The sequence below is a fragment of the Telopea speciosissima genome, chromosome 3 (assembly GCF_018873765.1).
Source record: "Telopea speciosissima isolate NSW1024214 ecotype Mountain lineage chromosome 3, Tspe_v1, whole genome shotgun sequence".
NCBI classification, from domain to species: domain Eukaryota; kingdom Viridiplantae; phylum Streptophyta; class Magnoliopsida; order Proteales; family Proteaceae; genus Telopea; species Telopea speciosissima.
The window spans coordinates 68,624,877-68,649,142 of NC_057918.1; the positions used below are offsets into that span (position 1 = coordinate 68,624,877).

The 24,266-nt window shown below is 42.5% G+C and overlaps 1 protein-coding gene across 2 annotated transcripts in view; it reads left to right on the forward strand.

Moving 5' to 3' along the window:
- The first annotated feature begins 5,778 nt into the window (after positions 1 to 5,778).
- LOC122655769 (DNA oxidative demethylase ALKBH2) overlaps positions 5,779 to 24,266 on the forward strand; it is a 48,573-nt gene continuing 30,085 nt past the window's right edge. For both annotated transcript variants that reach the window (XM_043850091.1, XM_043850092.1), the window contains exons 1-2: positions 5,779 to 5,816; positions 5,849 to 6,099. In XM_043850091.1, coding sequence (XP_043706026.1) covers positions 5,872 to 6,099 — 228 coding nt within the window. In that variant the 5' untranslated portion in view covers positions 5,779 to 5,816; positions 5,849 to 5,871. The remainder of the gene's footprint in view (positions 5,817 to 5,848; positions 6,100 to 24,266) is intronic.

Sequence of the window (24,266 nt, forward strand, 5' to 3'; positions counted from 1 at the left end):
TGGGTGAAGGCAGGACCGTGTACATAAATGGTTGTGCATAAAATCTTTTGCCAACATTTTATTAGATTAATATTTATAAGTTTATTTAATAAAATTTATTAAACTAGTCAAAGCCAAAAGGACATTTTCGGGGAAGTTTTGGCTGGCATTGAGGGTGTATGCCAGTTCATTGGTCCATGTGAGATGGGTTTGGGAAGGGAGTATCAATGTTGGTCCCATAGATCACTATGTGAGAAGGCATGCAGATTTTTTCACACTCTAGCGTCTTGGGGATTTTTTCCCATTAGTTAATCCATTTATTTTTCTTTTTGGAGAATTTTTTTTACCGAAAATGTTGTCTTGGGAGAGGGGGAGGCCATGCCCAGTGGGGGCAAAATGACCATTCTACCCCCCATGAAAGGTAAAAATTCTACCCCCTCGAGATGTTAGCATGCGTGTGTGACTCCTGCGCTCAACCACAGAGAACACTCCATTTTTGCTATTCTCGCAAGTCTAAAGAGTTTCTCTAGCTCTGCACCAATATTTTTCACATGGTAGATTGGATAGAGTTGAAATTAATGTGACCAAAAAAACCTCAAGGTCTCCTGCTCACATGTCAAGTTTTTGTCAAAACCAAGTTTGGTCAAATAGTAAAATAAAGCTTTACAAATTTCGATAAAAAAAGAAGGGCTAAATACACATGCACCCCCTAAATCGTCCAAATATTCCGCATGCCCCTCTAAGATTTTGACAATTTCATATGCACCCCTGAAAAATTTCATAGGCACCCTCTACTTTTCAAATTAATCCCATTTAAGTCCACACTGTTAATATGAGGAGTTAAATGCTAACGGATTTGAAATTGAAGAATGTAATGTACAATTATACCCTTGCTAAGGCATAATTACCATAATGCCCTTATGAGTAGATTGGGGGAAAGGCCAAAATGCCCTCATCTTCCACAAATTATCATCATCTTCTTCCCCAAATCTTCCCCAAAACTCCGCCTGACATCTAATGTCCTGAATCGTTGCCTTCCCAGCTCTCACCCACTGCTCCAGAGCAACCCTCACCGTTGGCGTCACTCCACCGACATTGTGGAACGTAATGCGAATCTCCAAAAGCTGCAAAGAGAATTAAAAGACCGAACCTACGACATAGATCCGGAGAGAGAGAGAGAGAGAGAGAGATTGGAACAATACACAAACGTAGAGGGGGATCCCTGGTATCTTAGTGGGTGTATTAATAAAAAAGGAGAGATGTGGGAGAGATTTTAGGGGTTGCAGGTGAGAAGGCAAAGGAGTAGAGCATTTTAGAGGCAAAGTTGAGAAGAGAGAAGTTTTCCAGAAAGGAAACTGGTGTGAGACTGTGAGAGAAAGGAAGGGAAAAAGAAAGAAAAATAGAATAAGGTTAATGACATTTCCAAACAAGGTGACAAGTGGAAAAATGATTAATCATTTTTGTAAGGTAGAGGGTTCCCTACACTGTCCCAGTGCAGTTTCAGACGAATGAGGGAATCCCCCTTTGAAATCTGACAATAGAGGAAGGACATGAATTGGCATTGTGCTAACTTTTTCCCTTTTTCTAATATGAGAAAAGTTTCCTAAAAGTAAAGGTATATGTTTTAACGTTTAGGGGTCAGCATTTTCTATGGGGGAGTGTGGCCCTTGTCCATACGGGGGCTAATGAGAACACGCACGATGGCATCATGGGTGGCGGGTAGTCATTTCTCACCCCCCCCTCTGTGTTTGGGTGGTACACTCCCCCACAAAAAGCTTTTCTGCATGTAAGAGACCACCAAGCATGGATCTTTTCCCCTTATAATTAATAACTTGAAAACATAAAAGACCACCCCGCCCCCATGAAAGGCCATCCTTGTTGATGCTTTCATGCATGCTCCAGTTAGCCCCCTGTGCTGGCGGCGCAGGCCACATTGCCTTTCAAGGAACCCTTTCCTAAAAAAAAACATAAAAATTGTGGATTTAGATTTTTTATTTTTGAAAATATCACCATCCATTGTTACATGGATAACAACCTTACTTGGAAGTCTGGGTTCTTATCATATGCTTGTAGAAAAATTATGGTTCAATCTGTGTAATTTTCTATTCCTTCATATTTAATGTCTTGCTTTTTATTTCCTCAAGAAAGTTTGCAATACTTTAGATTCTATTTGTCTTCGTTTTTGTAATGGTGAGTCTAAGTCCTCCAGGAAACTTCACCTCATTGTTTGGGACAAGGTTTGTTCCTCTATTTCTGCCGGTGGACTAGGATCAAGGAAATTAACTAATCATAATCATGCCTTGATTCTCAAACTTGACTGGAGATTATTGAATGAATAAGACTCTACTTGGGCTAAAATTCTCAAGGCGCGTTACTTCCCTAGATCATCTATTTTTTACCCCAAAACCCAAAAGAAGAGGGGATCCTGGGTATGGAATAACATCTGTTTTATTATCCCAACCCTCAAACAAATGACCTGGAGAGCTATTGGGAATGGTAAGGACACTGTTTACTGGATTGACCCTTGGATTCTTATTGCTCCAGGAAGAGATTTTACTTCTTCATCTTCTAATCTTTCCGTTAATAATTTTATTTGCTCTTCTAATTGGAACTCAGATTTACTCTCACAATCTATTCCCAATGTATTTGTTAGTGCGATTTTAAAGGTTCCAATTACACACTTTGATGACAAATGAAGATGTACTCTTTTTAGTAGTGGCAGATTCTCTACTCTTCTACCAAAAAAAAAACAGGGCAAATTTCACGGACACCCCTTGTAACTATTTGAAATGGTAAGTACATCTTAAATTTTGTTAAAATATCACAAATTATATTTTTATTTCAACTTAATCCACTCCATTAGTTCTGTGCAGTTAAGGGGCTGTTAACTCTTTTATAATGGCAAAATTACCCTTATCATAGAATAAATTTTCTATTATACCCTTAAGGTTAAATCCCCAATATCCCACTTTCTAAATGGCAAAATTACCCTTACTTATGAAACCCATTTCCCCACTTCTTCTCCATTTTGCACTTAAATGACGAAATTACCCTTACTTGTGAAACCCGTTTTCTTCCCTTCGTCGTCTCCTCCTTCTTCTTCTCCTCCTTCTCCTTCTGCTGTTTCTTCCGCCACCACCACCACCGCCACCTCCTCCAGCCCTCTTCCTTCTTCTCCTTCTCGTTGACTTGGTCGGTCGGAATCGCCCAACCACCATAGTCATCGTTCTTTTTCCCGTCTGAAAACAACCAAGATGCTTCGAGCTTCCTCTCGGTGACAGATACAGAGAGATTGTCAGTCACTCACCTTTAAGCTAGGCCTTGCTCCACGTCCTTTATCTGTAGCAATCTTGATGAGTTGCCCTACTCCTTTTTGATCAAGCACCTAAGACACATTTCCATAGGACCTTGGAGAGTAAGACTCATCTCTCAAATAGAGCCCCAGTATAAGCACGAACGTAACAAATAAGTAAATCCATAAAAGCAATGAAACTCGACAACATGAACCAATCAATCCCAACAATGACACCAAAAACAGAAATACTCCCAAAACCAATAATGGGAATTCGAGGAATCTCTCGCATTCGGAACTCCCATTCTCTCGGAGCCACAACAATACGCCAAGTATTGGAATTGATAAGATTAGACTCAACAAATTCAGGAATCCGATCAAATTGTTGCTAATCCGAAACATTGTAAGCCAAAAATTATGAGACAACAGCACTGTTTCTCTCACTCTCTCTTTCTCCTTGCTACCCTGTATTTTTTTTTTCTGGTCAATGAGATTCCTTGAAAAGCCCTTTCTCTGAAAGAAGGTAGGGATTCGTTGTTGTTATAATCTCGATATCTCTGTAATGGCGTAACCACCGAGGCAGTTTCTTGTAAAGGGATTCCCCAATCGAATGACGAATTTTCGATATCTCAATAACACAACACAGATCAACTCATCCATTGCTAATGGAGAAGAAACAACATCAGTAGTACTTCCAAGGACGTTTTCGATTACTCATTTAATGGATGTGGACTATTTCTCTCTCTCTCTCTCTCAGCTGTTAAGTGAGAATTCACAGCTGGGTTCAATCACCGAGTTCCAAACTACTGGAAACAATGGTGGAAATAACCAGAATACACTCTTCAATATCAATCAGCAACGTATACATGTGAACCCATTCTTTGAACCAACAAATTTCTTTGCATTTGGTAGTTTTCTCGTTCTCACAACGAGAATTGTATATTGACGGTAGAAAATAGGGTTAGGGTTTTAATTTGTAGAGTTAGGGTTTTTATGGGGTTGGATTGCTGAGAGCATGGTCGAGCGGGGGAGACTGGAGAGGGTGGTGGCGGGGTTGCAGGGGAGCAAGAGAAGGAGGGATGGAGGGGGTGGCAGTGGTGGTGGTGGTGGTGGCGGCGGCGGCGGCGGCGGAAGAAACAGCAGAAGGAGAAGGAGGAGAGAAAAAAAAGGAATAATAAAAACAAGGGTAAAATTGTCTTTTTCGAAAAACTAAGTTCTAAATCATTAAGGGTAATTTTTATTTAAATTACTAAGAGGGTAAAATCGACATTTTATATTTAAGGGGTAATCTTGCTTAACATCAGGGGGAAGATTGATATTTTGACAAAATTTAAGATGTACTTGCCATTTCAAATAGTTATAAGGGGTGTCCGTCAAATTTGCCCAAAAAAAAACGATTCTCTACTCAGATGGCTGCAAAATTCCTTTCCACTAATCTTTTTATATCTAACCATACTAAATGGTAGCGATTTTTCTGAAAATTAAAAATCCATCCAAAATTTAAGAAGTTCTTTTGGCGTGCCTTTAATGCAGGATTGCCTATCAAATGCTGAGATCTCAAATGGATGACGATTGATTCTTCATGTGTTTTATATGGTTCTTGTGATAAGTTCCTGTGGCATTTATTTCTATCTTGTGATTAACTAAATGGCTTGGTGACTTGAATATTACCCCCATCCCACAACCCTCCAATACCCACCCCCCCTGATAATACAATTATATATGTGATAATAGTTTTTCCCTGTATGTTTCTAACCTTTGTTATAAATTGCCCTGTTTGATTATATGCAGGCATTTTTTACCTGCTTATAAGAGTAATCGGGTGGGCTTTTTGTGTTTTCGATGGCCAGGGTATTCTAAATTCTATAGGTTCTCACTCAACATCATAAAACTTGGAAGCAAAACTTTTTGATCTTCTCAAAGGATGGGAAGCAACATCCACAGTTGAAATCGGAATCAAGGAGGTTTGGTGTACCACTGCACAACTAGCCAATCTATGTCATCCCTCTCACTCCCTTACAATTCCTTGGAAACATTATTTGTCAAATTTTTTTCATGTACGGTTCCCTGACCGGTGCGGTTCCCTAGTTCCTCTCACAAGAGGAGGGTGGACCCCACCTAGGCAGACTGTTCAGTCAGGTGCCCCGGGTGGGTCCCAACCCCCCTCTTGTGAGAGGAATCAGGGAACCGCACCGGTCAGGAAACCGTAGACGATAATTGTCCATTATTTGTCCGTTCTTAGACTTAACAAATTTAACTTCTAATTTCTCTTCTTCAATGTTTAAATTGTGTAAAGATAAATAGTTGCAGCAGGCTCCGTTTGTTTCGACATAAAATTTTACTTGAAAATATTTACTTCAAAAATATTTAGATGTAAAATTTTAAATGTTCAAAAGTATTCCAATATTTTTTTTTTTTATGAAAACAAGCATTAGAAATTTTTTCTAACTATGTAAAAATTAGTAAATAACGGAGCTCATAAATTTCACTGTACTACTTGGAAAACAATGGCAACGGTCCAACTCAAATTTCGCGGGCTTTATAACAACTCTATGTACTGCCAGGCTGCCAGCTGTGTTATTCATTCTCCTCTCGCGCCAATGTCTTCTTCTATGAATTTCAAGTTTCAAGCAAGGTCAGAAACTATGAACCCTAACCCTAGCGACAGGGAAAAGAAACGGACGATTGATCTGGGTAACGGGAGCGAAATCATTTACTTTCCTCGAATTATTTCGTTCGGTGATTCCTGGAAATTGTTTCATTACCTAGATAAAGAAATTCCATGGACGAGGCCTTCGATTCAAGTCTTCGGTAGATCTTGCATCCAGGTACTGGTTCATTGAATCAGATTCTTCCTTGTTCATCGAAATTATTTCCTTCATTTGGTCGACAGCTAATAAAATTAGGTCGGGATTTAAGGGTTTGTCTAGATAGCATTATTGAATCGCTATCCTTCACATCTGAATCCGTATTTCGTTACTTTTTTTTTTTGGTAATCCGTATTTCGTTACTCACTTTTCAGATTTGAAATTTTTTTTCTGAGATTGAGGCTCTTCTTTTTCTTGAAAATCCTAAGCAGGGTTTTGAGAATGGAAGAACAATCATGAAGAAGAAATTGAGTAGCATAGGTTAAGAAAAGGAAAATTTGTTGTCATAATCGTTCTTTCTGCTTTTAAGAATTTCTCTTATTAATTTAGATTTACTGAGTGCACAGCGTGAGAACGTGATCCCGGCAGGATTTGGCTCAGCCCTTCTCTGTAGAATGTTGTGAAATTGAGCCATCTCACCTGGGAGAGGGCTGGACCATGTGGCTCTTATGGAGGATACTATAAGGATGGCCCAATGGGAATACCAAAATCCTCTTGTTTTTGGAAGGGGGGGGGGGGGGAGTTGAGGGGAACTATGAGGTGGTGTGACTTTAATCTTCATTTCTTGCCTTACAGATATTTGATCAATGTTTCAACACAAGTGGTTTATTAGAGATGAAGTCAACTTATTATGGTTGACCACTTTGCTGTTATGCTCTGAAGAGGAGTATGTGATTCATGTTTTGCATTTGTATTACCTATCACAGTTAAGTTAGTTGTCCTTGATTTTACTGTTTGGTTCCGTGGTCTAAACTGTCAGATGGCTTGAGGGGGAAAATAGCTGGACTAAAACTGTAACATGGTAGCTAGAGTTCTTGAAGTTCATCTTGGACATGTTTAGTCTGGAATATGCACTTATATTTTAGTTTTGGGCAAGAGATCGCAGCCTGGTCACTGACCCCTGCACCAGCGCAGGGGCCAATGAAAGCACATGCAAGGGCATCGACATGGACGGAATTTTTTATTTCACAGAGGAGCGACACAACCAAGCAGCGTTCTTTTTCCCTTTGATTTTTTTTTTTTGGGATGGGAAAAGAAAATATATTAACTAGAAAAGAAAGAGTTTGTACAATATTGTTCAAGAGCATTATGTGCTCTTTGTTAATAGATACATAATTTGCCAAAACAGTTAGGAAGGTGAGTAGCAAAATATCAGATGCATGAGCAAAAAGAACTGAATTTGAGGCCTTGTTGGCTTTGAGAAGAAGTGAAAGAAGACGCTAGTGTCAAACAGTAGCTTCTGGATTCTTTATCATCTCCACAATGTTCTTGTTACAACACCATACTTCCTTGATGTTGTATCCCTCCTTTGTAGCATAATTCAGACCCTAATTAATGCCAAACAGTTCTGTCTCCAAAAATTGTTAGTGCCCAAAAAACCTGCAGCTAGTGTTTTAAACTTTCCCTGCAGCAAAAATAGTAAATACCCAACCAGATCTGTTTATATTGGAGACGGCTGTTCCTGCACATATAAAAATAGGATAGTGAAATACCGGCAAATTATCTATGTAAATAGAACCCGGGCCAGGACCCGGACGAATCTCCACCATCACGACAGGCTTCTCCAAAGAGAACTCCACACTATAAATCCCTAGAAAGAGATGGAATCCCAAAGAGAACACAAACACTGGAGAGAGGGAGAATTTGGCTTCACAGATCTTCTGGTTTTAGGGTTACATGCTTTCTGTTTAAAGCCAAAACCCTAAGACCCCTGCTCCTATTTAGACTCCCACTGGGAATCAAACTAAGAGGGGGGAAGAGACCCAGCCACTTATGTGGCTGGTTCTTTACATGCACAATGGGTCGGGTCGGGTCGGGTCCGACCTGCCCCTTGTGGGCGGCTTGGACCGGGCCTGACCCGTGTTTTATTTACATCTCCCACTTGTCCACATGGGGCACAATAGTTTAACTATGCATCTAAGTCTCTCTCAATTGTGTAACTTTTCATACAGGAAATGGGGCGTACGACCTACCGAGATAATACAGGGTAGGAGTACTATATCAAGCTTCCATCTAACCAACATAGTACATCACTCACAAACAATCTCGAAATACCCCAAACGATCCACTTACACTAGATCTAACACTCTCGACCCCTCATGATGAGCAATGTTAATCCTTGGTATGTAATGTACTTATGACTACGTCAATCACAAATACGACACGTCGCCCGGGCAATGAGTTACATAACAAAGGTGTAACGTCCGATTGTTTTCCCTGAGCCCCTCATGTCAATTCAAATATCCCCAACAGCTTTTCCAATCGCTTCTCGCTGGATCGCATCATCCATGATTTTAAGGAGAACGTCAAAGTAGCGTCATTGGGTATCTTTTTCATGACATCGTCTCAGGTAATAAGGGTACCGTGGGATTAATATAATCCACGTGGCTCACACAGTGACGAAGCAGGGATCCATTCAGTTACTCTCACAATCAGTCGACATGAGCACATGTAGTATGATATGCATGGTATGGCATAACTCCCACTAGGGTGGGCATGTTACTCGCAATAAATAAACGCCATACAGATCTTAGTCTAGTCGCTACTCTAAGCGCCTAACCTGAGTCTCTAGCGCAGTCACCCTCATGGTTTCTGCCTAGAACCTCACATCTGGCTTCTAATAGGCTACTTGGAAGTATGGTGTCTTCCAAGTTGGACCAAGTAAAGGTCTCATCTTAGTTCTAACTAAGGCGCCATAGAGTACACATGCTCATGGGCTCATCTCGCCTGCTATGTAGCGTAGAGGCGAATCACCCATGTGAGTAGGTCGATTCATGCTTGGTGACATCTTTACAAACAATGAATGTATATGCATAAGATTACTCAAACAAATATATGCTCATTAATAATGTAAGAGAAATACAGATAAATGTCCATCACAAACAAAGTGTTCCCAAAGAAAATACATATCAAATCCGCCTGAGTCCCAAGTTCCTAACGTGAACTAGGAAAACATCTCTAGTAATAGGCTTAGTCAATCGATCAGCCAACATATTGCTAGTAGAGATATGCTGCAGAACAACTTCACCTCGCACTACCATGTCTCGAATGTAGTGGTAACGTATGTCAATGTGCTTGGCTCTACCAAGGAATTTGGGGTCCTTCGCAAATGCAAGCGCTGCCGTGCTGTCACAGTGTACAAGCACAGCGTTCGTTTGAGTAAGCAGAAACACTAAGTCTCTGCGAGAACCTCCTGAGCCAAACGGCCTTCTGTACAACTGCCGAACATGCGACGTACTCCGACTCCATCTTGGATAGGGCGATGCAGGTCTGTTTCTTGCTACTCCAAGTGATAGCCCCGCCTCCCAGGACAAACGCATACCCCGAAGTAGACTTGCGCTCGTCTCTATTACTAGCCCAATCAGCATCACTATAGCCTCTCAGTCTCAAGTCTGAACCACTGAAGGTAAACGAGAGGTCTGTAGTGCCATGTAGGTATCGAAGTATTCTCTTTATTGCCTGCCAATGAACTGGCCCTGGGTTACTCTGGTAACGGCTCACCATGCCAACGGCAAAGCAAATATCTGGACGCGTGCACATCATCGCATACATCAGACTTCCTACTGCCGCTGCATAGGGTATTTTGGATATTTGGTTTCTCTCTTCATCACTCGTAGGGCAATGGTCTAGGCTCAAAATGCATGCCTTGTCCATTGGGGTTTCAATGGGTTTTGAATTGTTCATATGGAATCGCTCCAGGACTTTCTTTATGTAAGTCTCTTGAGACAAACTAAGAAATCTCCTAGCGTAGTCCCTCACAATCCTCACGCCCAACACAAAGTTAGCCTCACCGATGTCTTTCATCTCAAAAGTAGAGGACATCCACTCTTTAGTGGCGACAATCATTTCAATGTTATTCCTAGCCAACAAGATGTCATCAATATATAAGAATATGATAAGAAACCCTGCTTTAGACCGTTTAACATACACGCAGTGGTCCTCTTCAATCATGTCAAAACCCGCGGTGGTAATGGCATGGTGAAATTTAATGTACCACTGCCTGGACGATTGCTTAAGGCCATAGATGTAACGTTGGAGACGGCATACTTTGCGCTCATGTCCCTTCTTCTCGTAGCCCACAGGTTGAGCCATAAAGATCCCGTCCAGTTCTCCATTGAGAAAAGCAGTTTTAACGTCCATTTGGTAGAGTTCCAAATCCAACTTTGCGACAGCTAGAATGAGGCGTATGGAGGCCATTCTCACCATTCTCATCACAGGTGAGAACGTCTCATCATAGTCTATACCCTCCTTTTAGGTATATCCCTTCGCCACAAGACGTGCCTTATACTTATCAATTGATCCGTCTGCCTTGCGCTTGACCTTCAGGACCCACTTGTTCCCGATGGCCTTGCGCCCAGGTGGAAGATCAACTAACTCCCAGACTTGGTTCTTACATAGAACTCAACTCGTCTTCCATAACAGCTTGCCACATTTCCTTAGTTGGAGTAGAGGTGCCTCGCTCACTGAGGCTGACTCATCCTTGTCCCTCGGGACACAGACGAGGGCCACGTCCCCTTCAATCTCAAAACGACGTCGGGGAACGTGTCCACGTGCGTTTTGACGCGCAGAGGGTTCTTGACCCACGGGTTGTGCGCTTTCATTAAGTGGTGCACTCCCATTGGGCTGATGTTCACTCTCACCCTCTCTGGCGATCTCTTAATGAATGTTTAATTCCTCACCCTCGCCAAGAGTAGGTGAAACGTTTTCATCAGTGTCTATCTCAAAGAGATTAAGGTCTCTGCTAGCGTCACTGATGCTAGGGAAATCGGTCTCAAGAAAATCCACATCGCGGGACTCATTCTCTGTCATTCCTCCATCTTGATGTTCATCGTACACAACATAGCCTTTCAAGGTATCGGAATACCTTATAAAGATACTCTTTTTAGCTCTAGGGCCAAGTTTCCCAAACTTATGGGAGGTACTATGAAAATATCCTGCACAACCCCATGGTCGCATATGCCCTAAAGTAGGTTTGCGCCTTTCCACAATTCATAGGGAGTGGAAAGAATTGACTATGATGGCACGCGGTTAAGGACGTAGGCAGCGGTCAACATAGCATCCCCCCAGAAAGATATTGGGAGGTTGGCCTGCGCCATCATCGACCTAACCATATCTAAAAGCGTCCTATTCCTCTGCTCCGCTACACTATTTTGTTACGGGGTGTTGGGAATAGTAAGCTACCTGGTGATTCCTTTTTCCTCACACATCTCTTTAAATTGATCTTATAAATATTCGCGTTCTCGGTCAGTGCGCAAAGTTTTTAAACTCTTGCCTTGTTGATTCTCAACCTCTGCTACAAAGCGTTTAAAGCAATCTAGCGCTTCGTAGCGGTGAGTGATCAGATAGACATAACCGAATCGCGAGTAATCGTCGCTAAAGGAAAGAAAATAGGAAGCATCATGACGTGCCTTCACGTTTGTTGGTCCGCAGATGTCCGAATGGACAAGCTGTAGGGTCTGGGTTGACCGTTTAGCCTTTCCAAAAGGCTTTCGGTGGGCCTTACCCGCTAAAAAGGCCTCACATGCCGGTAGGTTGACTTTAGCGAGTGAGCCAAGAAGGCCTTCTCGAGCTAGCCGTCCCATCCTATCCCGACTTATGTGTCCTAGTCTAGCATGCTATGTAATTGAATCAGGACTAGTATTAGAATCAACTACAAAAGATGAAGAGGACACAACAGGAATTATTAAATCTAATTTAACAAAACCATTCTCAAGCCTATAATGTCCAAAAACACTACCATCTAATCGTATCTCAAATGAGTCACCATCAAAATTAAAGGAATATCCTAGAGTCAATAATGTTGTAACAGAAAGTATATTATGCTGGATTTCTGGTGCGTATAGCACATTATGAAGTAGCAAGATGCGCCCAGTGCGCAAGGTGAGCTGGTAGGTACCAACTCCTCGAACTGCTTCACTCGTGCCATTCACCATGTAGATACTTTGGGCGCCATTCTGAATCTTTCTATAATCTACGAACCCTCCTCGATCTCGCGCTATGTGTTTTGTTGCACCTGTATCCACAATCCAGTTAGATTGGGTTTGGGCAACCAAAATGTGTGTATAGACAAAAGTACAAGGAGGGGCAAAAATGGTACCTGCTTCACTTCAGTGCAGTCTCGAGCGAAGTGCCCCATCTTCTGGCAGTTATAGCACTTGACCTTGGTGATATCTTTCTTTCCACCTCGCTTGCCACGTTGGCGCTTGGTGGTCTTATGCCCAGTTGGTGTAGCGTTCTGAGGTTGGTCCTGATTCCCAGTGGTTCTTTGTCTCTTGCGCTGCCCCGCTTGGGTGACAAGGGCACGTGATTGGGTTACCTCTAGGTGCTCCGCCTGTAGTTCCACATAAACGGCAATGTCATTAAATGTCTTGACAGTGTCGTTATGTGTTAGAACTATCTTCATTTGCCCCTAAGAATCAGGCAACGCCCTGATGACGACTTGTACTTGCTACTCATTGATAAGGTGTACCCTAACATCATCTAATTTCCGGATCATGTCTTTCACGTTCCTGAGGTGGTCAACCATAGTGTACTTAGGGTCCTTACGGTACATCTCAAACTTCAAGGTCATGGATCTAAGCCTGGTAGTGGATGTACTGCCACAGTCGAGTTTTACCTGGTCCCACATGGACTTGGCAGTCTCGCACTTCTCATACTGGCCAATGAGATCATCGTGCATCGTGTTTAACATAAGAAAGCACGCACTATGATCTCTCTTAAACCAATTGTCGTAAGCCTCTTTTTCTTGGCGGTGACGGGCGGTAGTACCCACTTCGGGTGGGGTCATTTTAGTGGTCAGGAGTTCAAAGTAATCTTGCTCATTAAGCAAGAACTTGGCCTTTCGGTGCCACATGTCATAGTTGGTGCCATCCAACTTGTTACCTTAGTTAAGGTCAGCAATTACACTTTTAGAGGCCATCACTACAATGTGCAAGGGAGGATATTTAGTTTACATCCATAAACCAAATTTGTTCAAGAAACCCAAATTTAAATTAATGGTTCCTTTTCCTACACGGTGAGACCAAAAACTTCGCTAAGCTGGTAATCAAATCTCACATTGTGTGGGCTTGGGGACGTATAACTTTAATTGATTTTGAACAAAAATAAGAGGAAAAAACATCTCATAACCACAATTTAATGAGCCATACATTGGGTGCGCAAGGGACTCACATAAGAGACCCAAATTGGTACTTGAAGTGATATGCCGAGTCGGTACGGGGTTGTGATACGCAGTGCAGTAGCTCCCATTACATGGCTTCTCAAAAAATATTAAAATTACGACCGGCTCTTTACATTCAAGATTCCTACTACATACTACCGGCGAGCATTGCACTTTGTATCACTTCCAGGTACCAACTCTAACGCACATACATCTCAAAAAGCATATCACTATGCAAGCACCAATACCATCCCATGGAAAAATAAAAAATAATAAAAACACATGGTATGCATGGGATGGGGTGTTTGACAGCGTTACCCTGATGGTGGTGTCAAACCAGTCTGTACCGCAATAGGGGGTATAATTGCTAATTTAAATTTGCAAACACATAATAGCAAAATTAAATATAAAGAAAACAATTAAAACCTAAAAAAAATGGGCCCACAACTATAAATATAAGCCCATTAGGGAAAAAGGTAAGGGGTGGGTGAAGGGATTCCCACCTCACCTATCTCCTTCCCCCAAAAACCCTAAAATAACAAATCCTTAAAAAGAATTTGAATCTGCCCATATTTTTCTCTTCTTTTTTTTTATTTTTATTTTTTACAAAAAAAATATCGTGGGGCTGGCTGCCATGCAAGCAGCCTTGTGGCACACAGCCACGGCCTGCTGCTGTGCGCACAAGCACCTCACGGGCAGCGCATAAAAAACAGAAAAAAAAAAACACCGATTTTGTTTAAACAAAAACATAAACTTTCCATTATTACTTTTCAATCATGATTCTTACTTTTTTTTTTTAAACCATCATGATTACAGTAACATCATCATGATGTAATGTAATGATTTTTCTTCTTTCTTCTCTTCTTTTTTTTTTTTTTTTTTTTTTTTTTAATACTCGCAACAGCAGCTTGGCCCAGCCAGCGGCTACTGCCATCTGTACGCTTTGCTGCACACGGCCGCGGCAGCGCAGGCCACGGCCCGCTGTTGCTGCTGCTATGCGCGGCTAGGTCGTGTGCGTCCTTGCACACATCCGCGGCAACTGCTGGCCACGGGCATGCGCAAAGGGCAGCGAGTGAGGCGTTGGGAAGAAAGAGAAAAAAAGAAAAAAAAACGTGCGAACCAAAAGCATAGTACTATATCTCGCGATATATCGGTATCTCGGGCCTACCGAGATATCCGAAATATCCGAGATATCGCGAAATATTCGAAATATTGCATTTTTTCTGCAATATTTGGGGTCCATCTCGGGGTATTTGGCCATATTTAGGCACGAAACTTCATGGACAGCCTTATTTAAGCTTAATAAACACATTTAAACCATAAAATTGTAAAAATGTGAATTCAAATTGGTGTTTTGGGCTTGCACCCTTGATTGACATAGGGTCGCCGACCTTAATGTATAAATAGTTAAATACCACGTAGATTAATGAAATCACAACTTAAGTTACAAATTCTGAGTGCTAAAGCGCTAATAGTAGTTCTTTGTGCCTCCCTGGATCAATCCCGCTCATGCCTCATTTGAGTCGACGTCCATTGCTCTCTGTTTGAATGACATATGTGGACCACGGTATAGAATCGGAGAAGAAAGCGAGTGTAGTCATCCACAAGTGTCACGTAAATGGAATCATCAAGCGATCAGAGGTAACCTATCCTAGGATATAAACTAGGGTTACCAATCGATCCGATCCGTGAAGAAGATGATCCTTTGTGATATGATGTTGGCGCCGGCGCAAGAGGCGATGGCGGCCGCATGTATGGCTGGTGAGGTTGGTAGCTAGGTCCGCTAGGGTATGCAAAGATGTTATCTACAAAAGATGATCCAATATGTCCCTGGGACTGGGGACGTGTAGTCATAGTCCCCTACCCCACTAAATGCCCATATGATGATGATCCATATCCATATCCACCGTAAGGTTGTGATGCACCATAATCCGATGCCAATGGAGTGGCATGTGCGTCAAAAGATGGGGCACGCCAATGTCCGGTCGGTCCTCCCTCCTATCACCCATACTCAAACCACCAACAGAGCTAGATAGGTTATCAATGTCCATGTGATCAGGTTGCAGCTGTGTTTATCGACCCCTACGCTTCTGTTGTATGTATGTAGGGGGCCTCTCGAGGGGGGGTGCGGGGCACGTGCTCGTGGTCCGTATCTTGTGTGGCATGATCAAACCGTGTCTCTCAGGTGAATCGGAGTGGGTCTACAGTGCCGAATCCTGGGCCTCCTGGCCTACCACATAACGCTCTCGCATGCCGTCATATTCTTCACCAAAGATCACCACCACCAACATCACCACCACCATCACCATCACCACCACCAAACATCACCATCATCACCATCATCATCATTTGAGGACTTAGACCAGTCTTCATCATCGCAACATTGCCACCGGTGGGCTGGAATGGTATGGGTGAGGCTTCCCTCGCATGTATCGACCCTCGTCGGCCCATATACTCGTCCACATGCACCAATCTCGGAAGCTATCATGGGGTCGGGCCTACCTCCTCCTCATCCAACACTTGGCTCACCTCTATCCTACTTGATCCACGATAGGGTCCTCGTGAAGTCAACTTGAAAGATGTCGCTAGATCAATGGTGCCCCTCGTCCCTCGTGTCCCATGCGTATGTGTTGCGGTTTCAGCCTCGAGTTGTAGTGCCATACACCATGTCGGATAAGCGTTGAGACCCCAACTGTGCGCCTCTTGGAGTGGATGAGTGCGAAAGGTACTCTAGTTCCTCTCATGACGGATACGGAACATGTTTGGCGAGGACTTTAATTGCTATTCTTCTTAAGTTTTCAGCCGATTCCCATACAACACCCACCATTCATTGCATTACAAGTTTACAACAAAAAGACATGTGTCAAATGTTGTTTCAACTTTCAACTTTCAAATTTCAATACATATGTAATTTAAAACTTAAAAGAATTACCAGCATCACCACGTGCTCTGCCTTGTATCGCAGCCTCGGTTCTAAAACTTCCCAATGCATCCCTAAATACCTTGATCTATACCCATGTGGAAAATTAGTAAGTACTTCTTCACTACTTATTTGAAAGCATCGATAAGTTGAGTTTCCAAATGAACTCAGCTTCATTGTTGCAATTGCTTGTAGTGCACCCTCCAACTTCTTCACTACTTGTTTCACGCATCAATAAGTTGAGTTTCCAACCCAAGCCTATTGTTATATTGATACTTAGGGTTAAGTAGTATTGAAATATGACATATAGAATAGAGGTATTGTAAATGCATAGGTAATTAGTAAATAATAATACTATGAATTAGTAAACATAAAACAAATTTACTCATGACCTTATGCGGTGGATGCATAAGTTGATTCTCCCATGAGCATTTATGATATCTAAGAAGTGTTTGCTCTGCGAGGACCCACACTATAGACACTATCTTTCATCAAGTCCATTGCGGCATATAGGATGGCATGGTTGGGCCCTTCGAGCGGAGTCGCAACAGAACATGTAGAACTTGAATTCGGCTCTAAAACTTTCACCACTTTGCTTAGTTTGGTCAGAAGTCCTCGAGATGACATCGTTGTTTGTGCTTCCCTCCCATTTGCGATCTTGGAACCCTTCCATTGAAACCACTCCTCGAAGCAAACATGCTTCTCGGCCCGGCCTTCTTTGTCTCAATGCTTTTGAGGGCAATGTAGTTGGTGGCAAATCTCGTGATGCCAGGCCTAACCAAGTCACCCCACATTTTTCCTTGATAGATTGAGTGCATAGGAGGTGGTTGTATACAAAGTTGGTGACTTGTCTTGCACTTTCAACCACGAGTCTTCACCAACTTTAACTTTCCCATATCTTTTAGCATTAAGTCAATGCGATGGGCTGCCTGAGGAGTCCAGAAGAGCCGGTACTTATTATTGTTCATCATCTTCTCACGGCCGACTTGAAGTTACTTCCATTGTCCGTTACAATCGGACAACATTCTCAATACCCACATCTTTTTCCACTACTTCCTTTAACAATCAGTAAATATATTTTACATCCTTTATCTCTTTGGATGCATCCATGATTTGAGGAACACTTGTCCTCCCATCACGATAAACCATGAAATTGATGATGGACTTTCTTGTAGGCCCAGTCCATCCATACGCCATTATAGTACCCCATATGTCTCCCACATATTCCTCATCTCACTAATGTACTCATCAATCTCACTCTTTTGTTGAGGTAGATAAACATTCATTACCTCATATGGGGTGGGGCCCTTGAATCTGGGCCAGCCCTGCAATGGTATCTATCATGGTATCATAATGGGGGCCTTGTGCGATGTTCTTTGGGATGGTATGGTATAGCATCCACTTAGCTATTGATTCTTTAACCAATCCCTTCATCCCCTTCCATGCTCCTTTGATTACGGGTTGTTGCTTCCTTTCTTCTTATGCAATTTAGGATCGAGATGTTGATGGTGGTACTGATGCTTGGTAGAGGTGTTGGGGTTGCCCTCACACTTTGTGATCTTTTAAAAGGATTCAAAGTTTTAGGACCTCCGGAACTGCCACTCCTCCACTACCCCCTACTCTTTGTCTCTGCGATCATCTTGAAAACTTCCTCTACTCCTTGAAACAGTCCGCCTAAAATCCCTAGCCTCCTCTGCTGTTTGTATGTCATCAGTGCTACTGCAATGTCATCATCGAGGAGGAGGAGGAGGAGTCATCATCATCATTGTATCGTCTTCCTCCTCCCCATCGAACTCCTCACTTTGTATCCTCAAGTTGTTCTCTTATCCTTTGCTTGTCGGCCTTCCTCTTCTTTCTTCCCCTCAAACTATCACCAATCTCCCTGGCTACTTGATGGGGACCATATGACAACTCTACAACATCTTTAGATCCTCCAGTCGAGATGTTGTTTAAGTCTCTTGGACCCACCTCCCATAAATTGCATGTGACAATAATTACATATAGATTTTCTCTTATCCCCATCAATGGGAGTACCATGTAACCATGCAATGTCACCCTATATTGGCTGGTTGGTCTCTCTTGTTCCCTCTGTTCTCTTTGTTCCGCCCCCCCTTTGTTGACTACTTTCCCCCCTTTTGCTTGCCGCACGCGTTGTTCTATCACGATCCGCCATAATGATACTTGTTTATCTTGCAATGTAAGTAACACAAATAATTAAAAAACTTAATGTAGATGCACTTCAATTGACACTTTTAGATTACTAATACACTTGTATAGTTATTTAATATTTTTCCCTAACCCTTATATTTTTCACAAAATTAAAACCAATTTTTATATATAATGTTAATATAAGTATTGACCTAACACAACAAAACTATGAATTAGTAAACATAATATACATGTAATGCATCTCAAAACATATAGAAATAACTTTCATATTTTTTCATTATTTTTAAACTTAAAACTCATATTTTTCCTTATTTATTTCTGTTTTTTTAATTTTTTATATATTTTTCTTAATTTTCGAAAATTAAAAGAATTATTTAAGAGCAGAAAAATAAATCCGACACTTGGAAGCCGTAGATCGGCCATTGGTGTCTAACATATATTTAATTCATTACCATCTAAGTCATATTACCCCTAATTATTTCCTATTTTAGTTGTAGGAAAATGAATTTTTAAAACCAGAAAAAAATAAAAAAATACATATGGGAAAAAATTTCGACTTTGTGAGGTGTAGATCGGCCTCCGGTGTCTAACATATATTAATATCATCAACATCCAACAACATTTGTACAAAGTTTTTTAAAAAAATAGTTTTAGAGAAATATAATTTACCTTAAATAATGAAAATAGGCTTGGATGATGAGCTTAGATGACCCTCCGACGTCTTCCGGCGACAAGGAGCTTCAATGAGGCTTAGAAGGGAGGAAGAAGAGAGAAATTTCATTTTCAGCAGCTCTCGGTCGAAATATCGACCAAGAGCTGCGAAATATGAAATTTATAAGGATTTTGAATGTGACACTATTGTCACTTTACAATATCTCGCGATATATCGTGATATCTCGCGATATATCGTGAGTTTCACGATATATCGTCGAAATATCTCGATATATCGACGAGTTATTGTACTTTTTTATTTCGACATTGTTTCGTATCTCGGTCATGTCGAGATTCACGAAATATCGCGATATATCGCCGATATTTCGCGAGATTTTATACCATGACCAAAAGCCAATAGCTCTAATGCCATTGTTAGGCCACATACACCAAGATCCAAATTATCTAGGGTTTGGATCATACCTGAATGTGTACGGAAACACAGTGGAAGAAGGATCAAACGCCAAGCTTATGGTTACGAGCACCCGGACGAATCTCCACGATCACGACAGGCTTCTCCAAAGAGAACTCCACACCACAAATCCCTAGGAAGAGATGGAATCCCAAAGAGAACACAAACACTGGAGAGAGGGAGAATTTGATTTCACAGATATTTTGGTTTTAGGGTTACAGGCTTTCTATTTAAAGCCAAAATCCTAAGACCCCTACCCCTATTTAGACTCCCACTGGGAATCAAACTAAGAGGGGGGAAGAGACCTAGCCACTTAAGTGGCTGGTTCTTTCCATGCGCAACGGGTCGGGTCGGGTCTGACCTGCCCCTTGTGGGCGGCTTGGACTAGGCCTGGCCCATGTAAATCGTAGTGGGCTTAGGCCCAATAAGAACCGCCCACACAAGGTGGGGCAGTACGTGACCCGCAAGGAGGAGGGGGCGGTCATTTAAGTGACCAACCCCTTCCGTATCTATTTGGGAGACTCCCAGTGGGAGTCGGCTTAGCTGGGTCACCCCTAGGGGTTTGGCTATAAATAGATCACTATAGCTGAAACCCTAGGGTATGCGATATAACATATTTCTCTCCTCTTTGGGTTCTGCGTTTTCTCTTAGGATTCCATCCTAGCCTAGGGTTTTGTGGTGTGGAGTTCTCAAGTGGAGAAGCCTGTAGAGATCGTGATCTGCTCGTAACTGCAGCCGCATTCTATCATCCCTTCCGTTGCGTCTGCATTCCGTTCATGTAAGCCCTAAACTCATGTGTTTAGCGTTAATGGAATGCTCATGTTTTAACAATGGCATCAGAGCTATTGGCTTTTGGTTTGCACGGTTTTTTTTTTCTTTCTTCCCCACGCCTCGCTGCCCTTGGCACACGCCTGCGGCCAACGGTTGCCGTGAATGTGTGCAGGGGCGCGCACGACCTAGCCACGCACAACAGCAGTAGCAGCGGGCCGTGGCCTGCACTGCCGCGGCCGTGTGCAGCAGAGCGTACAGATGGCAGCAACCACTGGCTGGGCTAAACAGCTGTTGTCGAGTATAAAAAAAAGAAAAAGAAAAAGAAAACGAGAAGAAAGAAGAATAATCATTACATTACATCATGATGATGTCACTGTAATCATGATTAGGGGTGTCAACCGGTTGGCCACGGTCGGGCCTCACCAATTTTACAAGTTGCACCGTGTCCGACTGTTTAGGCATTCGGGCTTGCCTTAGGCGGGCATGGTACAGTTTCATTTCGGTCGGTCGGTGTTCGGTCTTTAATCGGGGCAGCCTTATTCGGGCTAAACGGGTCTAAATAGGGTCTAAAACGGGCTAATGAGTTGTTTAACTCTAAACGGTCTCTAAACGGTGTGGGCTTACTAATTGACATCTAACAAAGTAAGATCTAAAAATTAAAACTAAGCCTCATCTCACCTATGTTAAGTGTATCTAACCAATAAATGTTAAAGACCAACAAAGAAACAAATACAAAAAAAAGGAAATTTGGAGGGAAGAGAAGGGGAAGTTTATAAGTTAAAGGGTCGATTGGGTTGGGCTATAACAGGGCGGTCTAGGTCGGGCCTAGAATCGGTCGGTCTGGTTGGGCGTCTGACGTGCTAGGAACCCACACCCGGACCGCCCAATTACTAAACATGTCAGGCTTAGGCCCGGCATGTTTAGTAATCGGGCCGGGCCAGGCCAGGCTTTAACCTCGCGGGATCAGTCGGGCCTGGAATTGACACCCCTAATCATGATGGTTAAAAAAAAAAAAGTAAGAATCATGATTGAAAAGTAATGATGGAAAGTTTGTTTTATTTTTTAAAACAGAATCGTTGTTTTTTTTTTTTTGTTTTTTATGTACTGCCCGTGAGGTGCTTGTGCTCACAGCAGCGGCAGCAGCAGGCCGTGGCCTGCGGCTATGTGCCTGTGTGCCACAAGGCTGCTTGCTGCTGCGGCTAGCCCCACGATATAAAAAAAAAAGAGTATGGGCAGATCTGAATTCTTTTTAAGGATTTGTTATTTTAGGGTTCTGGGGGGGAAGGAGATGGGTGAAGTGGGAATCCCTTCTCCCACCCCCTTACCTTTTTCCCTAATGGGCTTATATTTATGGTTGTAGGCCCCTTTTTTTAGGTTTTAACTGTTTTCTTTATATTTAATTTTGCTATTATGTGTTTGCAAATTTAAATTAGCAATTATACCCCCTCATTACGGTACAGACCAGTTTAATGCTACCATCAGGGTAACGCTGTCAAACACCCCATCCCATGCGTACCATGTGTTTTTATTATTTTTTTATTTTTCCATAGGATGGTATTGGTGCTTGCATAGTAATATGATTTTTGAGATGTATGTGCGTTAGAGTTGGTACCTGGAAGTGATACAAAGTGCAGTGCTCGCCGGTAGTTTGTAGTAGGAATCTTGAATGTAAAGAGCCGGTTGTAATTTTAATATTTTTTGAGAAACCATGTAATGGGAGCTACTGCATTGCGTATCACAACCCCGTACCGACTCGGCATATTGTTTCAAGTACCAATTTGGGTCTCTTATGTGAGTCCCTTGCGCACCTGATGTATGGCGCATTTAATTGCAGCTAGGAGATCCTTTTCCTCCTATTTTGATTCGAAATCAATTAAAGTTATACGTCCCTATACCCACACAATGTGAGATTTGATTACCAGCTTAGCGAAGTTTTTGGTCTCATCGTGTGGGAAAACGACCCATTAATTTTAATTAGGGTTTCTTGAACAAATTTGGTTTATGGATGTATACTAAATGTCTTCCTTTGCACATTGTAGTAATGGCCTCTAAAAGTGTAGTTGCTGACCTTAACCAAGGTAACAAGTTGGATGGCACCAACTATGACATGTGGCACTGAAAGGCCAAGTTCTTGCTTAATGAATAAGATTACCTTGAACTCCTGACCACTGAAATGACCCCACCCGAAGTGGGTACTACCGCCCGTCACCGTCAAGAAAAAGAGGCTTACGACAATTGGTTTAAGAGAGATCGTAGTGCGCGCTTTCTTATGTTAAGCACGATGCACGATGATCTCATCGGCCAGTATGAGAAGTGCAAGACTACCAAGTCCATGTGGGACCAGGTAAGGCTCAACTGTGGCGGTACATCCACTACCAGGCTTAGGTCCATGACCTTGAAATTTGAGATGTACCGTAAGGACCCCAAGCACACTATGGTTGAACACCTCAGGGTCGTGAAAGACATGATCCAAAAATCAGATGATGCTGGGTACACCTTATCGATGAGCAGCAAGTACAAGCCGTCATCAGGACGTTGCTTAATTCCTGGGGGCAAATGAAGATAGTTCTAACACATAACAACACTGTCAAGACATTTAATGACATTGCCACTCATGTGGAACTAGAGGCGGAGCGCCTAAAGGCGACCCAAACACATGCTCTTGTCGCCCAAGTGGGACAGCGCAAGAGGCGGAGGGCCTAAAGGCCACCCAAACACATGCTCTTATCGCCCAAGTGGGGTAGCGCAAGAGACAGAGGACCACTGGGAATCAGGACCAACCTCAGGACGCTACACCAACTGGACGTAAGACCACTAAGCGCCGACGTGGCAAGCGAGATGGAAAGAAAGATATCACCAAGGTCAAGTGCTATAATTGCCAGAAGATGGGGCACTTCGCTCGTGACTGCACTGAAGCGAAGCAGGTACCATTTCTGCCCCTCTTTCCTTGTACTTTTGTATGTACACACGTTTTGGTTGCCTAAACCCAATCTGATTGGATTGTGGATACAGGTGCAACAAGACACATAACGCAAGATCGAGGAGGGTTCGTAGATTATAGAAAGATTCCGGATGGCGCCCAAAGTATCTACATGGGGAATGGCACAAGTGAAGCAGTTCGAGGAGTTGGTACCTACTAGCTCACCTTGCGCATTGGGCTCATCTTGCTACTTCATTATGTGCTATACGCACCAGAAATCTAGCATAATCTACTTTCTGTTACTGCATTATTGACTTTAGGATATTCCTTTAATTTTGATGGTGACTCATTTGAGATACGATTGGATGGTAGTGTTTTTGGATATTGTAGACTTGAGAATGGTTTTGTAAAATTAGATTTAATAATTCCTGTTGTTTCATCTTCATCTTTTGTAGTTGATTCTAATACTAGTCCTGATTCAATTACATGGCATGCTAGACTAGGACACATAGGTCGAGATAGGATGGAATGGCAGGCTCGAGAAGGTCTTCTTGGCTCACTCGCTAAAGTCAACGTACCGACATGTGAGGCCTGTTTAGCGGGTAAGGCCCACCGGAAGCCTTTTAGAAAGGCTAAACGGTCAACCCAGACCCTACAGTTTGTCCATTCGGACATTTGCGGACCAATGAACGTGAAGGCGTGTCATGGTGCTTTCTATTTTCTCACCTTTATTGATGATTACTCGCGATTTGGTTATGTCTATCTGATCGCTCACCACTACGAAGCACTAGATTGCTTCAAACGCTTTGTAGCAAAGGTTGAGAATCAACAAGGCAAGAGTTTAAAAACTCTACGCATTGACTGAGGGTGCAAATATTTGTCAGAACAATTTAAAAAGATGTGTGAGGAAAAAGGAATCACCAGGCAGCTTACTATTCCCAACACCCCGCAACAAAATGGTGTAGCGGAGCGGAGGAATAGGACGCTTTTAGATATGGTTAGGTCGATGATGGCGCAGGCCAACCTCCCAATATCTTTCTGGGGGGATGCTATGTTGACCGCTGTC